General features: G+C 36.4%; 1 protein-coding gene across 4 annotated transcripts in view; it reads right to left on the reverse strand.

Annotated features, from left to right (window-relative positions):
- Nucleotides 1–17,119, reverse strand: part of LOC135205463 (neuronal acetylcholine receptor subunit alpha-7-like) — a 179,206-nt gene that overhangs the window by 49,726 nt on the left and 112,361 nt on the right. For 2 of the 4 annotated variants that reach the window (XM_064236114.1, XM_064236113.1), the window contains exons 7-8: nt 15,708–15,902; nt 11,281–11,367 (exon numbers count right to left, since the gene is read on the reverse strand). In XM_064236114.1, the coding sequence (XP_064092184.1) occupies nt 11,281–11,367; nt 15,708–15,902 (282 nt within the window). The remainder of the gene's footprint in view (nt 1–11,280; nt 11,368–15,707; nt 15,903–17,119) is intronic. The other 2 variants (XM_064236116.1, XM_064236115.1) reach the window with 1 other exon arrangement.

A 17,119-nucleotide genomic window follows, 5' to 3' on the forward strand; every position in this document is an offset into this window, starting at 1 on the left:
TATTTATTAATGTATAGTTCCATTTTTTAATTTGCAGTTAAACGACTGTATAATACTAATGGATTTTCCCCATCAAATGATATGAAACATTTATGAACTAAAAGTGTACAAATACTATTTTCAGGCGTCAATGAGTACTGTCGTCGCAACGCCAGATAACTTGCAGAAAACTATCCATCAATCAGTCGTAACTAATTGCAAGGGCCATGTAATTATAAAGTTTTACCAATCTCTACCTTTTCAGTAATTTGTGTATTATGAAACCGGACAAACGAAAACTTTACTGACAACCTACTGTAGTAGATTCACAACCACCGTGCATCTCATGCCTAGGCCAGTCCCCTACGACGCTCCTGATTGGCTTTTGATAAGCCAATCACAGGGCTGGAAACTCTCAGTCTCTCTCGAGAGTTCATATAGGCAGGATGTATGTCCCATCTCTCCTGAGGGATTCGTCTTTCAAAAGTATCCCTCAGGAGAGGTGGAATATTCATCCTGCCTATGTGAACTCTCGAGAAGAATGAAAGTTTCCAGCCCTGTGATTGGCTTATCAACAGGCAATCAGGAGCGTCGTAAGGGACTGGTCTAGACATCAGATGCACGGTTGATGTGAATCTACTATAGTGTGCTTTCAAAACTTTCGTTCATACATTCTGTCAAGTTGCCAGATTACTACTACTCGAGTATATCACAAACCAATTGTCAGTTCAATTCTTTTGACTGAAGTGAAAGTTTTACCGAGATTCGGAAATAAAATTTTACTGATTTACTATTAACACCGTTGCTAAATTTATTCAAGGATCCTAAAAAATTTCCTGTAATCTCCTTACGACAGAAAAATAACAGTTTATCCAACTATGCATTGTCTAAAATCTTAAAAAATTGTTAAATAAATCTGATTTTGTCAGCCTCAGACGAAAAAAAAAATCTAAGATGGTGACAAATGAAATCTTTCGTCTTTTTCGTTAAGAAGATAAATTATACATGAAGTAGAGAAATTTAATCAGTCACCTTCAACAATGTTACTTTCCACAGACATAAAGGTGACGTAAAGGACACTAAAAAAAACTTGCGAACAGTAAAATATTAACTTTTTTTTATGAGTTTTACACTAAAATTGGAAGGATTTTCTGTTGTAAAACGTGGACACAGCGATGTTGGAAAACGAGTTCACAGACCTGTAAGTTTTCTAGATAAGATAACATTAACCATCTCGTTCATGCCTCACAATGAATATCATTTAATTAACCTACTATTGATAAAAAGGTCCTGCGAATATATACTATAGTTTGAAGAAGACTATGCTCTCGCAGGCAAAAGCGTATCTTTCCAAAAATACTCGTCATTCTACGAAACTTCCGATTTAAACCAGAAATATAAATGAGGAATATAATCACGGTCTATTTTTATTCTAAAGCAGCAAACTCTCGAAAAATTTTAGTAGATAATACTTTTGATTTTGAAACAAAATGCTTCAATATCACTCCTCCTCTCGCCTCTCCTCTGCTCACTTTTTTGTTCCGTTTCGCTAATCCGCTAATCAAGTGCAAACTCTATATGTCTTGATATACTAACTGTATGAATCCCGCTTAATCAGATCAGCGCCTCTGTTACGAGGAGACCCTTCACTATTATCTAAAATGCTCTGGACTGGCTGCTTTTACTTACGTGGGTAATGAGATTCACTCAAAATGGGCAATAGTGCAATGCGGTCGAAGGGTCAATTACTGCAGCAAGAACCAATAAGAAAATACACGCAAGTGCTAATTTTTCTCGGTAATTTACTGAATGCTGCAAAAAGAGTTGTAAATTTTTCAGTTATTCATAACCTGCTCTATGTATATATATATTATATATATATCTATATATATATATATATATAGATATCTATATATATATATATAGTATATTATGATATTTATTATATATTTATAAATATACATACATACACACACACACACACACACACATATATATATATATATATATATATATATATATATATATATATATATATATAGATATATATATATTATATATATATATATATATCTATATATATATATATATATATATATATATATGGTATTTGTGATATGGGATAAAAAAAATTCGAGCATTTTACCCGTAATCGGTTTCAGTAAATATAGGTATATATTTGGGTGATAAACAATAAAAATTCGAGCATTTTACTCGTAATCGGTTTCAGTATATAGCAAACAATAATAATGATTATCTTACTAATTCAAAAACTGCAATGGTGCATAACAACTCAAAATAATACAGTACATTACAACTCAAAATAATTCTATTTGGTATCAAATTTAATAACCACTTCAAGGAAAAATGAAAACTTATAATAAAATGCTTTAACGGACGAATACCAGCAATGAAATAATAGTCCCAAATTGTAGAAAATAAAAAAATAAATAAAAAAATAAAATAACATAAAAGCAGAACCATATCAATAAATTTTACTGGGCGAATAGGAAAAAGTATAAAAATCCTACTGCATCGCAGAGCCTTAAATACGTCAGTACAGGATGCTATAAACTTTGAACTACTGTCAACAGTTTATTTGATTCTGAGAACTTTTATACCTCAAATACTCGTTTTTTTCCACTTTTGCATGACTGGCAAAACATATGATACAATTCTTAACATATCTGACTTGAATGCAATAATTCCAAGGCTTAAACCCAACTTAATAATACTTCAAGTAAAGGTCTGATGGTTACTTATTTACCTCAAAGCTGACACTTTGTTAGTCACATCCGTATATATTTTGATAAGACATTGCGCAAACATCGTTACGAACATAGGAAACAGATAAGAAAAGATGAACTCAAATATATCATAGATGTAAATATATATATGTGTATAAAAAGAAAGGGATACAGAACTCAGCATAAAGAATGTTTTCAAATAGGATTGTAAGGAGAGAGAGAGAGAGAGAGAGAGAGAGAGAGAGAGAATATACACAGAAAGACAGAAAGATCTAGAGTAAGTTGCAACAGATTAAAAAAGAGAGCGAGTAAGACCTAGTGGGAGCAAGACGCTTTTTTTTAGTTTAAGTTTGTGATTTTCGATCTCCATCTGACTTAACTTCTCTTGCAGAGGATAATAACCAAACTGCAGTTGATGAATATTATGACAAGTCCTGCAGGCGGTCAATCTAAACTTGAATATACATATGCTAGTATAAATATATATTATTTATATTAATTTTAACAATGAGGGTTTCAATTGGTGAAGGCGAATTGGCTATCAAAGGGTAAGGTGGGGCGACTAAACTGCTGCCTTTCGAGACAAGGAAGAGAACCCCCAAAAAGAAAGAAAAAAAAAAATAGGCCTGACCAAGACTCCACCTCACCTACTTTGGGTGCCTGGACGCCTTCTGAGGTAAAAAGGATCTCTGGCATGTATAAGGTGGCCGTTTGGGACCAAAGGGTAAAAACTGAAGTTGCTGGGGCATCATGGGGTTACCCACCAAGGTAGTTAAGGTTGGCATTGATGAATAATTCTTCGGAAGGACTTCCAACCTTGACGAACTCGGTGGGTGGCGCCACCATGACCCGGCCCATTCAGTCTTTCTCTCTTCTATTTTCAAGTGACTTCGCTGGAGTGAGAAACCGGGACGATTCTACATAGTTGTGGCCTGATTGTAATGGGAGTGATCTTCAGTCACCACTGTTAAATTTGTTGGGAATTACAAACAGGTCACTACTAAGTAGAACTCGTAAAAGAGGTTTCTCACTTCGGGCAAAGCGTTCGATCGCCTTCTGTTTCCATGAACCACCTCCTATATTACACAGTCATATAGGGAGAGCAACTGCAGCAACTGTTGCTGGAGCGACAATTGCATTTGTTGCTATACTGCTATCAAATATGAGATCGTGTCGAGATTAGGACCGGTTAGCCCCTCTCATAGTCACCTTGTGCCAGTAAAGCTCGTTTTCCCGTGTGTTCATCTGGACTAAGAGCTTTATTGGAACTTCATTTCTGAGGCTAACCTATTGCCCTAATACCGTCACCATCGTCAAAATCATTAAAACTTGCTGGGAAGCCACTTATATATATGTATTCTATATATATAAGATATATATATATATATGGAAGATAAGACGAAGACTGGAATAAAGGATACTATGGCTGATAGGAGAAGCATGTTGAGAGAGAGAGACGAGAGAGAGAGAGAGAGAGAGAGAGAGAGGGAGAGAGAGAGAGAGAGAAAGGGGGTTGAGAGGGGCGGGGGGGGGACGAGAGGGGGGAATATAAGCGGCATCGTGGCCTTAGACAAACACAGAAACGTTCATGCCTGTACGCCATTCCAGCATATACCATTATGATACCATTTGGCTTATGTATGTATATAATATATATATATATTATATATATATATATTCTTTATCACCATCAAAATCTGACGGAGGTCGAAGCCCTTAACCTTACGTAACAGTGGAGGGAGGGAGGGAAAGCCAATTGGAGATGTGCGCTTTGTGAAGGAGTTATATGTGTATATATATACAAAAAATTATTGAACCTGATAAAATTGTTCAAATTGGAAAAAAAATATGGGGAGAGTGCGTGGGGTAGAGGTAATTATATTAATTATATACTAATATATATATATATATATATAATTATATATATAATTATAATCTCTATTTATATTATATATATATTATAATATATAGTTATATATATATTATATTATGATATATATATATGTATATATATAATATCTATATATTATATATATATATTATATAGATATAGATATATATATATATATATAGTCAGTAAAGAAAGGGAGGGTGTCTAGGTTTTAATACACATGACAGCATGAATCACTTGAATCATCAAATTATAACTTTCTCTGTGTTTTAGCAACAGCAGTAATCCCAATTAAATGTTTTTTTTTTTGGGGGGGCCTAAATTTCCCAGTAACACGTACTAATATCTATGCATTTATTTACAAAGAACAACAATGGACTAATTATATTTCAACGCCCGTCTGCTATACAGATGCTAATCACTTTTGCGTCATGCTGTCTTGGTAAAGGTATCTGGTTATCAAGATGTAACAAAATGAATGTTTGTTTGAGCTATGTTGTTTTCATAATCGTCATGTATTTATGATTGATCTACGTAAATGAAATGAACTCATCTCTGTTCTGTCTTTCCGCCAGAATTCCCATCTGGTCTATCTTTATCTAAGACCTCATGTAATGACCAGGTCTGCAATTTCCAGACCTCCTCTCTTCCCTACATCTTCAAAAAAGTATATTCTCTAGACCTTAAAAGAGCTAAAGACCAGATTTGACGCTCATCACAAAGTCTCTCATATCTAGAAATCAATTTGAAAATAACCTTGACTCAAGAAACAAGGTTAAAAGAGATTAAAAAACTTGGTGACTCTTGTCCCTTTTTGGACGACGGTAATTTTCCTACTATCACTCATCCTTAAGTATATTATACTAATAATTTAGGATACGTCAGTTCTCGTCGATTAGCTTCTGGGGTCGCGGGAGTAATTGCCATCTGCTCAGCCTGTGAGCCACACTAACCACTGAGAGCTTTTTTTCTTTCAGGTCCTAAAAACTCTGTCGTTTCACCCCAAAGTCTGGCTTGGTGAACGTAGTTGGTTCCCAAATGGCCTGTTCGATCTATTCGCTTTATCTCCTGGACTGGTGCATGGGATTATGTTTTTTTGTTTGAATGGCGTCTGCTTCAAAAAGGAAAGCAAAAAAAATAAGTGGCCCTTTTCCTTTATGCCGCAAATACTTCTTCAAAATACCTCTAATCACGAAAATGTCGGAGCTATTTATTTTCCCTTTGATATAAGTTTTTTACTTAACCCTCTGTGCACTAAAACTGTAAATGAACTGTTAACTACTTCCAGAATGCTACAGACTTTAACTTACTAATCAGAACCAAGTCCCTTCTTGTTCGGTCACAAGGTAGGTGTGTGTGTGTGTGTGTGTGTGTGTGTGTGTGTGTGTGTGTGTGTGTGTGTGTGTGTCATGCCCTTAGTAAGAGTACGTTAAGGCACAGTTCAAAATGTACTTTCCACTTCAACTTCACCAAAAATCTTGGTGTGTGAGATTTGTAAATAAGTAAGTATTCGTCAAAGCGGGCTGCGTGATTTGACCAGCCTTTTACATGATTTTAGGTGGTAATCGTGATGCAAAGTTGTTAAGCTATTAGATAACCTTTAATCTGAGTTCCTGTGGGCATATCAGGATGGTAATCCTAGTCATTTCCTTACAGATCTGTTCACCGCCATAATACCAGGTTTTATCTAATAAGGTCCTATTGGTAATCAAGCATTGGCATAACTAATGCCCAAAATTATCTAAGATAGTTTTCTACACTGAAACTTCCCTGGTGATTACCGAAGAACAGCATAGTCCACTATCATGTTCAAAAGTGACTGATATGAAAAAAGGCATTCTTAAAAAAATAAGAACAGATTAAAACTACATATGTAAAGGTGTATATCAAAATGTATATTTAAATGCATGCATATATTATAATATATATATATATATATATATATAATATATATATATATATATATATATATTATATTATATATATTAAAGGAATGTGAATGAATCATATGTGTGAGCGTGGGTGTGTGAGGAATATGTAAATATGTCAAGATGCGTATGGATGAATAACAAATGTATGACCTTGTCACAAAGGTATGATGAAAGGTTGAAGGCCAAAGGCTGCACACCTCACAACACAGATTGATGGCAAAAGAAATATAATGAGAGAGCAAAGTAACTCCTGATACTCCGACGGGAAGCACTGAATACTCTACCTAACAAGGGTATCGCATCGGATACTTGAGGTAATTTTTCAGCTACGACGGTCATGAAAACCGTCAATGAAAGCAGGATAGTGATTTCTGAAAGAAAAGCGAAAAAAAGATACTCCTTGATTTTTAAGTTGAGAAAAAAAATGTTTATTTAGTTAGTTAGGAAAAAATCATGTCTAATAAAGGGTTACTCACAACATTTAATGCATGATTGTTTAGAACTACCGCTGTAGACAGCAGTAATCCCAGTACGTATATTAAGTGATAATAACCATATACTGAATGAGTTTTAAAAACAAAAGAGGAGGAGGAGACAGTACTGTGCTTAAAAATAAGGTACCTAAGTTATAAAAAACTGTTAATATTAATACTGAATAAAACTTACAAATATCAGAAACAATACTTAAAGGTCTAAAGTGCACTGTGATTTATAATGATATTCTCCAAGTATCACACACTCCCTAAAGTTGCGGAGTTTGTTCAGTAATTATAGATAGATATCGTTCTCTTCACACAAAAAGTACATCCATGTCCCATGTCGGGATCTTTCCAAACTGTTTAAGTCGTGTGGCACTTTCCAGTATGGAGTTTTTTTGAAACACTGAAAAAAATAAAAAAATGAAGAGTGCAGTTGTCTGTCGTTTTTGGGACCATGTAGACAAAAATAAAATCAGCCTCGTTGAGATTTGGTGACTTGAAGCGTTATTCAAGATTGTCAAAAAGTGATACAGCATTTTTTAAGACCATTGTACCATGAACAGGCCGTGTGAATACTCAAGTATTAATTAGTTGCACTATGACTTCCATGATCATAATTAACCTTGAGCGATGTAGAATAACCATCCTCTCAAAGCAACAGCAAATAAGACTAAATCCCCAAGAAGGGGACTCGAGGCATACCCTCCCTCTCTCTTTGAATGAACTGACTTACGTTTTCGTAAACTCGTACCAGACACGTATTCTGCACCCAAGTTACCACACACAACTTGGATTCACAGCGTCTGACCTTCACCATTTTACCCAGAGTTCTTAAATCAACGCTTTATCCTGCCTTTTTTGGTTACTTTAGGTTAATGACTGATGTCGTCATGATGCTAATCCTTAGGGAGACATCTGGCATACTGAGTGGACAAGGAAACATAAGCACAAACATCTGGACTTGAACTTTCTCTCAGTGAACACTTCTGCAGGAGAATAATTTCATTGGTATGCATTCTCTTTTTGATCAATGGACGTAGCTCATTTTTAAGCCACATGACATACAAGCCAATCTGGACTACTCTAGCTCGTTTGGCTGCAGGCTGACCAAGAAGAGAAGAGAAAACTACCGTTCAAACTCTTTGGGCAAAACAGGAAAATGGCTGTCAAGAAATCAAGACATAAAAACGCATTGGTTACCCCTCATCACTCCAACCTAATTAAGATTACAGAAGTTATAGCACCTGATGTCTCTTATCCTGAATCGTAACCATGGTGGGGCTTGTCGCATTACAACGAGAAAGGGGAACGTCAATTTTTGGTAGTAATAATAAGACAATGGAGGTCGTGATGAGTTAAGTTAAAAACACACAAAATTGGATTACATTAACCTGAAATTGGTGTTTACAAGAGAAACAGAATCTGGGAAAAATATAACTTTTAAATGAATTTAAGCAATTAGGTCATTGTAACGGACGGAAATGTGCAAAATGCCTCATATTTGTTGGATAAAACCAGTTTTTGCACGGTCTATACTGACACGTGAAGCCACCATTACATTGATAAAGGTGCAGCATTTAATATTCTACTACAACAATTTTCATTCACATTACAAACTTCTACTAAAGAGCCAAAGTTTATAATGAATATCTCCCTCACTTCACTTGACATGCTACCTTTTGATTTTCTACTAACTTCAACAAACGAACAATACAGCAGCAAGCGTTAACAATGTCCTACTTCGTAGAAACTCGCCTACATGAAGCTAAACCTCTTCAGATATGCATCCATTTACCCTGACAAATCGTGAACGTGCGCACTTCCGGGATTAATACCCTTGCCTGTAACCTTTCGGTTAATTAATTGATCATCTTCATACTTGTTTTGTTCTCTCTCCCTCCTAAAGCATCAGAATTATACACACTTCCACACTGAACTCTCTCTCTCTCTCTCTCTCTCTCTCTCTCTCTCTCTCTCTCTCTCTCTCTCTCTCTCTCTAGCACGCTGCTACTAGTCATATGCACTTCTGGTAACATCTTATTGTTTTTAAATCTTCAAACATCCCCCCACTCCGCCGCCCCCTCCCAAAGTTCCCTGCAAATATAACGAAATCAGTTGGTTTCAGATAATGTACATTGCACAAGTACATTTCATTTCCATGATGAAGACCTGTCAGTACTCTCAACTTCATCCTGGTCCCCCCAAAACAATTCCCTATTTCTCTTTTTTGTGAGATACCCCATCTTGCAACCATGCTTAATTAACATTTATTCCCTTATACCCAAGAGACTCAACTTTTCAATCGGGACTGTCTATAATACCCACGTGGTTATTATACTCCCATATACCAAGAGACTCACTTTTCAATCGCTACTGACTATAATACCCACATGTTTATCATACTCCCATATACCCAAGAGACTCACTTTTCAATTGCTACTGTCTATAATACCCACATGCTTATCATATTCTCATATACCCAAAGAGACTCACTTTTCAATCGCTACTGACTATAATACCCACATGCTTATCATACTCCCATATACCCAAGAGACTCACTTTTCAATCGCTACTGACTATAATACCCACATGCTTATCATACTCTCATATACCCAAGAGACTCACTTTTCAATCGCTACTGACTATAATACCCACATGCTTATCATACTCCATATACCCAAGAGACTCACTTTTCAATTGCTACTGTCTATAATACCCACATGCTTATTATACTCTCATATACCCAAGAGACTCATTTTTCAATCGCTACTGACTATAATACCCACATGCTTATCATACTCTCATATACCCAAGAGACTCACTTTTCAATCGCTACTGACTATAATACCCACATGCTTATCATACTCCCATATACCCAAGAGACTCACTTTTCAATCGCTACTGTCTATAATACCCACATGCTTATTATACTCTCATATACCCAAGAGACTCATTTTTCAATCGCTACTGACTATAATACCCACATGCTTATCATACTCCCATATACCCAAGAGACTCACTTTTCAATCGCTACTGACTATAATACCCACATGCTTATTATACTCCCATATACCCAAGAGACTCATTTTTCAATCGCTACTGACTATAATACCCACATGCTTATTATACTCCCGTATACCCAAGAGACTCACTTTTCAATCGCTACTGACTATATTACCCACATGCTTTCACTGGCAAATCACTTGGGGCAACTCATTCCTCTTAAAACTTTATTCTCGACATCGCCGGCATTTCAACAACATTCTATAGCTAACGAAGACTTTTATATCACCCAAATTCATCAGCTTGAAATCACATGAAATCACATTTTCTGCTCTTTCCCTTGCTAGTCTAATCAGGCCTCTCATTCAGGCAGAATCAAGTATACCTACACGGTTTGCATACGTCCGTCCAAGCTAAGCATTTTACAAATCATGAATACTAGTACATTTCATTTCATGGTAGACTTCACAGAGTGCTGCATAGAAGTTGAGTGACAATGAACAGACGATAAGTACATGGTAGACTTCACAGAGTGCTGCATATAAGTTGACTGACAATGAACAGACAATATGTACAAGTTCTCAAAAGAAATTGGAGTTACTGAATCGAAATACAAAATTTTGAAGAGAACTTTTCAGAGTATATTACATCCCCAATCATTATAAAAGAAGAGGCCACATGGTTACCATTCAGGGTTAGAGAGCTCCAACAGGAAAGATAAACAAAGTCACCATTTAAACGACTCAGAGGGTTAGTCATTTCAAGAGCAGACGAGGATGCGGATAAATTATAAAAAAAGAAGATTAAGTGGTGTGGCCGCTAAGTCGTCTATGAGGCTAATCGTGGTCAGGGGCTTGTGATATAAAAAAAATAACACTAATGGTAGAGAAAAGAAACGACTAAGAATTCATAACTCTAGATTCCAACTGTGATTTTGACTCTAGAAGACGTAGTGGCAGTATAATGTTAGTAGCTTCTAATGACAAAAATAACTCATTGCGTATTGCTACAGTGACGAAACGGGATAATTGAAAAATAAAAATAAAAATAACAACTGGATAAGTAGACAAGTGAAGTGTGTGTGAGTGCAACTGTGGTTTCCAGATTAGAAAAAAAATCAAAAAGAGAAATCAGCTGATTCGTAAGTACAACGTCGAAATGTCTTGGACATAATAAAGCTACTGGCTACTTGAGATATATATAATATATATATATCTCTTGATTTCTTTCTCTTTTTGTGAGTTACATACATATGAGGGGCACAGCATCGGATGTCTCTGGTATATTTTCTGTCACAATGTTTAGGAAAACTGTAAGCGAGAGGAGTATTGTGACACCTGAAAAGTAAAAATTGGGTCATGTCAATGGCTTGTAGGTCAAAGGTCACCACATCACTCACTTGACTAGTTTATATAGTTTTTTTTTTAACTATCTCTGGGGGTCTGTAATAACAACAGTTAAAGTGGCAAACGAGCTCGGTGTTAGGATGGTCATGGCATCATGGAAGACTCTTAGAATGTCATTGCAACTTATTTTACCGTAACATAGTACAACCATCCTTGACAACAAGCGATTAAAAAAAATTGTGTTCATTTATCTAAGAGACATGGATACGTTGGAAATCCAGAACCACAATTGAGTAATTATATTTGAATGTACTCAGCGTAGCCAGACTTTTCTTAAGCGTCTGAAACCATTACGTACTAAAAGGAAATAGAGGAGCAGCTTTTTATAACACCCGGATACCACAGGAAACTTCCTACGTGATCTTTATATTCTATATAAAATATCTGACACACTGGTCGTAAATCATCCATATGAATTCATTTGTTATTAATGAATAAAATCAAGAAAAAGGAAAAAGATGATAAAAGGGAAAAAGATTAAAACCCTTACTATTATACCATACTCAGTACCCTTATATATATATATATATTTACACACAAATGTATGTATATAATAAAAAAAACTTAAATTAAACCTTATATTTTGTAATAACAACAGGTACTCTTTAAAGTGACCTACCATGTCCTTCGCTTACTTGTAAAAAGATTTCAAAATACATATAGATCAAAATACATATATACCAAAGTTTGTCAAAACTAGAGTGATTTACCAGTTTGGTCAATACGCCCGACCTCCCGCCACCACCGAAGAACGATTGTAACGAGGGTTTGGTATTAAAAAGAGAATTTAAAACGCCTCGTACAAAAAAAAAAAAAAAAAAAAAATCACACTTTAAAAAAAAAAATAAACTTCCAAAAAAAAAAAAAAAAATCACGAAAACTCACAAAAAAAAAAAAAAAATACATAAAATAAATAAAGGGCACAAGTACATGCTAGAGGTGACCCCTCTTTGTTCCTCTTGAAACCCCCCTTATGGTTCACTTAAAACTTCGTTCCTACTTAAGATAGATTCGGTTAAGCTGGGTGTTCTTAAAATGACCCACACTTGAGGGACATAGTATACACTATCATTCATTCTTCAAAAGAATTGATTTTATTTTGGTTATTATTTACACGGATTTATTATTCTGCGCTTATCTGAACATGGAATTATGGCAAAATTAACTTTATTCTTCTTTCTGCGTCTAACTAGATATTTTCTTATCTAAAACAGCTATGTATATGGGCAACGTAATAAGTTTATTCAGTTATCCAAAAAGGAACTATTTGAAAAATTCTAGACACTTCAATTAACAATATGAGATCATTCATTGACAGGGGAGAAACAAACAGATCGCGAAATGCAGTGTAAAACAAAAAGCCCAACTGAATCTTCAAAACTGCGTTAAATATATGAAATGATAAATTCTGAAAGCATTTAGAAAAGGCAGAATTAATTATGGCGAGAATTAAACCGCCAACGAAATAGTGAAAGCACAGGACGCACATAAGATACTGCAACGAAGGAAAGTCGATATGGAAGGACTCCAATAACTTCAAAACTGAATAGAATCGCAAATATAAAAAGAAATATCTCAAGCGAAAAAGAAAAAGAAAAAAAATATAAAAAACTAAACCGTAGTGCTGAAACATGATGATAGATATACGCTCGGAACAAAAATAACTGAAAACATTTCTGTAAACTGTGGAAACGAACGAGAAGGACTAAATAATAAAAACAAAACCTTTCCACGCAGCTTGACAAAGTATTTTCAAATGGCTTTAAATTTTGGGGATTTATCCCCCCCCCCCCCCCCCCCCCCCCCCCCCCGCTCCCCCCCCCCCCTCCCCCCCCCCCCCCCCCCCCCCCCCCCCCCCCCCCCCCCCCCCCCCCCCCCCCCCCTCCTAACAACTTTCGAAAGTCTTCCGCGACCAAAAAGCCGCTGGTGGCACGACAAATGGGCCTATTTTTCTATATAATTACTTTTGAACGGAGACAAAGTACTGGGGTGTTATTTTTGTTAAAAGAGCCTGGGGTTTTTAGATGTGAAATTGGATGGTTTCATTCTTTTAATGACAAAAATACAATTACTAAGTACAGGGACCACACGCCAATTCCTCTACAAATACATTTACTAAGATGAAGAATAAAGTTTTTTTTTTTTTTGTTTTTTTTTTTTTTCGCTGTCCATTAAAATACTGCTGAATGTTAATATTTGCGTTTTAACCAGATGTTGAAATCTTATTAGATTTCAAGTTTTGAAAACAGTAACTGGAAACCTTTGAGCACTGATTCTCACATGATTAATTTCATGTTCAAAATAAGCTGAAATTACTATCAAAATTGCTACTATTTTATAAAGAAATTTTTAAAATTTTATTTATTTTATAGAAGGAACAAGAAAAACAGCAGGTAAGAGAAGAATACGCTCCCAAGTAAGCACACCTGTTGAAATAAAGTTAGAAGAAAAGTTGACATTTGGCGACGAGTTAGTGAAGTGTCTTCAGAGCGGAAAAAAATAAATAATATTTTCGTGAGCCTACGGAAAGTTTATATAGAAATAAAAAAACCATGAATCAAACCACGAGTCTTTAGGAATCAAGATAATCTTATTACTTTACTTTATCTTCGTCAGTTTGAAGTCATAATTCGAAATTAAGAAAACATTCAACTCAAATTCTTATTGCCCTTCTGTATATTCTTTGAAAAAAACAAAAGTAGTCCGCCATCTCTCGAAGACATCAAACTATGATAAAAGGAGAGAGACCAACTTAAATTCTCCCAAATCGAAAAAAAAGAGAATAAAACTTCACATTCCTTATTAAAAAAGCCTGGTGAGCCTCCAACAACAAATTCCCAAGTGACATATTTTAAGGCCTGTTTACGATTTTAGCTTAACAACTTACCAAGAGTAGTTCGTTTATGATTATTTTGCAGCGACGAGTTTTAAGAAATGTTTCAGTGCAATAAAAGGCTTAATTACAGAGAGGATGTTTGGAAAAAAAGTGACTTAATCAATTCTCGGTTATTTACCTCTATGGAAATTAGGTCCTTAAAGTTACACAGCTCCTTCAAATTGAGTGAGACAAGAGAAGCCATAAATAATTACACATCGTTTAATCATCACTGACAATTTTAAGAGTGAAAACTTCGAGTGAAATTAACAAAGCTCCATTACATTTATTGATCTAACAACTTTTTATAAATCTACTTGTGGCTTAATGACCTCATTAAAAAGAAGTGGTGAAAGAAAAAAAAAGAACGTAATTAGAACATCATAAATGTAATACAAATATAACCATAACATTCTGAAGAAGTATTAAATGTGACACCTCTAAAAATGAGGGGGACAATTAAGATGGGGAAAAATATTACTGGTGGGGGAGGACATGGGAAAGGATAGAAAAAAAAAAAAACACGTCGGAAACCTATGGCATACACATCACAAACTGGTTGAAAACAAGTCAACGACCCCAGGTGGAGAACGAATCCTTGACAAATGCTGGATAATCGTATGAAGCACTGGTTAGGACCATTAACTAAATTCGCTGACTTGTATTTAACCCGTTCGTGATATGTGCGAGATAAATTGCCGACTTGTTTGTGACGCTGGGTGTGGATGCAACCTTAGGGGCACCAACAGGTGAAAATGAGTTGGCAAGAGAACCAATCACACAAAGTCACGAGACATGGCCAGGTCAGGATATTGAGGAGATGACGGGATAATGAAAAAGGGGAGAGAGAGAGAGAGAAGAGAGATAGAGAGAGAGAGAGAGAGAGAGATAATGATGATAGAGATTTAGGAAGACAGAGAGAGAGAGATAGGAGGGAGAGGAGAGAGAGAGAGAAGACTAAGTTGAGGATTGGATAATGATAAAAAGAGAGAGAGAGAGAGAGAGAGAGAGAGAGAGAGAGAGAGATACTAAGTTGAAGATGGGATAATGATAAAAGGTGACTTAGAGAGAGAGAGAGAGAGAGAGAGAGAAAACGAGGATACACTAAAATGAAAGAAAAAGAAGAAAAACTAAGAAACAAGTTTGAAAAATAGGAAAAAGTACATTTCAATGGATGGAAACACACAGGAATTATCTCATTTTCTCCATAGAGAAAAAAAAAATAAAAAAAAATTAATAAAGGTTCAGGACAAGGCGTCAGGGTCGTCACTAATATTCAGGGGAGGACCAAGGATGGGTGTGAGGTGCCGAAATCTCAAGAAGGGGAGGGGGGGGGGGGGGGGTGGGGGGGGGGGGGGGAAAACATGAGGACACACAGGAAGTGAGGAGACCTTACCTAAAGTGAGCTTCTCTCCCGAGTCAGGGGGGAGGGTAAAGCCGAGGAGGGCCATGGAGGAGATCAGAACGCAAGGCATGATCAGGTTGCTGAAGTAGTACAGAGTCCTTCGACGGATGTGGATCTGAAAGGTGACGTCCACGTAGATCTCCGGACAGCAGCTGTAGGACAGCGTGTTGCGCTTCGCAGGAACAGCTGCAAAGGAAGGAGATGAGTTGACACCTAGAGGACACTGGTTTTAGGACACGGCTTTTAGGACACTGGTTTTAGGGCACTGATTTTAGGACACGGCTTTTAGGTCACTGATTTAGGACACTGGTTTTAGGGAACTGGGTCACTGATTTTAGGACACGGCTTTTAGGACACGGATTTTAGGACACTGCTTTTAGGGCACTGGGTCACTGATTTTAGGACACGGCTTTAAGGGCACTGGGTCACTGATTTTAGGACACTGGTTTTAGGGCACTGGGTCACTGATTTTAAGACACAGCTTTTAGGACACTGGTTTTAGGACACTGGGTCACTGATTTTAGGACATGGCTTTTAGGACACGGCTCTTAAGACACTGGTTTTAGGGCACTGGGTCACTGATTTTAGGACACGGCTTTTAAGACTGGGCTTTTAGGGCACTGGGACACTGATTTTAGGACATTACTTTTAGGACACTGATTTTAGGAAACTGATTTTAGGACGTGGCTTTTAGGATACGGCTTTAGGACACGGCTTTTAGGACGCACCTTTTAGGATGCTTTTATGACACGGTTTCTAGGACACAGCGTTTAGGACACAGCTTTTAGGACGCAGCTTTTACGACACGGTTTTTAGGACACAGCGTTTAGGATGCGGCGGTTAGGACACTGCTTTTAGGACGCAGCATTTAGGTCACGGCATTTAGGACGCGGCCTTTAGGACACGGCTTTGAGGACGCGGTTTTTAGGACATGGCTTTTAGGACACCAATAGCTAGTTTTTTTTGTTTTTTTTTAATGTTCATCCAATTACCATAGGAAAAAATATATCACTAAAAACAAGTCCAACGTTCCACTAACCACGATCATTGTCATCTTAGATTTTGTATAAACCTCTAAATCAGACCCCACAAAAAATTGCCCAATATGGTTCCATACCCCCATTGCTAAAGTCCACTTAAAGTCCTATGCGTTGACAATATTACTTAATATACTTAAAGAAACACTTTAGTTATGAATAGCTAAGAATAGTACGTACAAGAAAATCAAAAGTTTGTAATACAGCTTCTGGCTATTGTCTCAATGCTCATGATAATAGCTTAAAACACATGAAGCGTTATGAATCTATACAACAGCATTGTTTAAAACTTAATCACGTTACCCTTGGCTACGCGAAACCAAGGACCATTTCTATCAAGTATTCATATGTATTATGGCACATGCA

The sequence above is a fragment of the Macrobrachium nipponense genome, chromosome 24, assembly GCF_015104395.2.
Source record: "Macrobrachium nipponense isolate FS-2020 chromosome 24, ASM1510439v2, whole genome shotgun sequence".
NCBI classification, from domain to species: Eukaryota; Metazoa; Arthropoda; class Malacostraca; order Decapoda; family Palaemonidae; genus Macrobrachium; species Macrobrachium nipponense.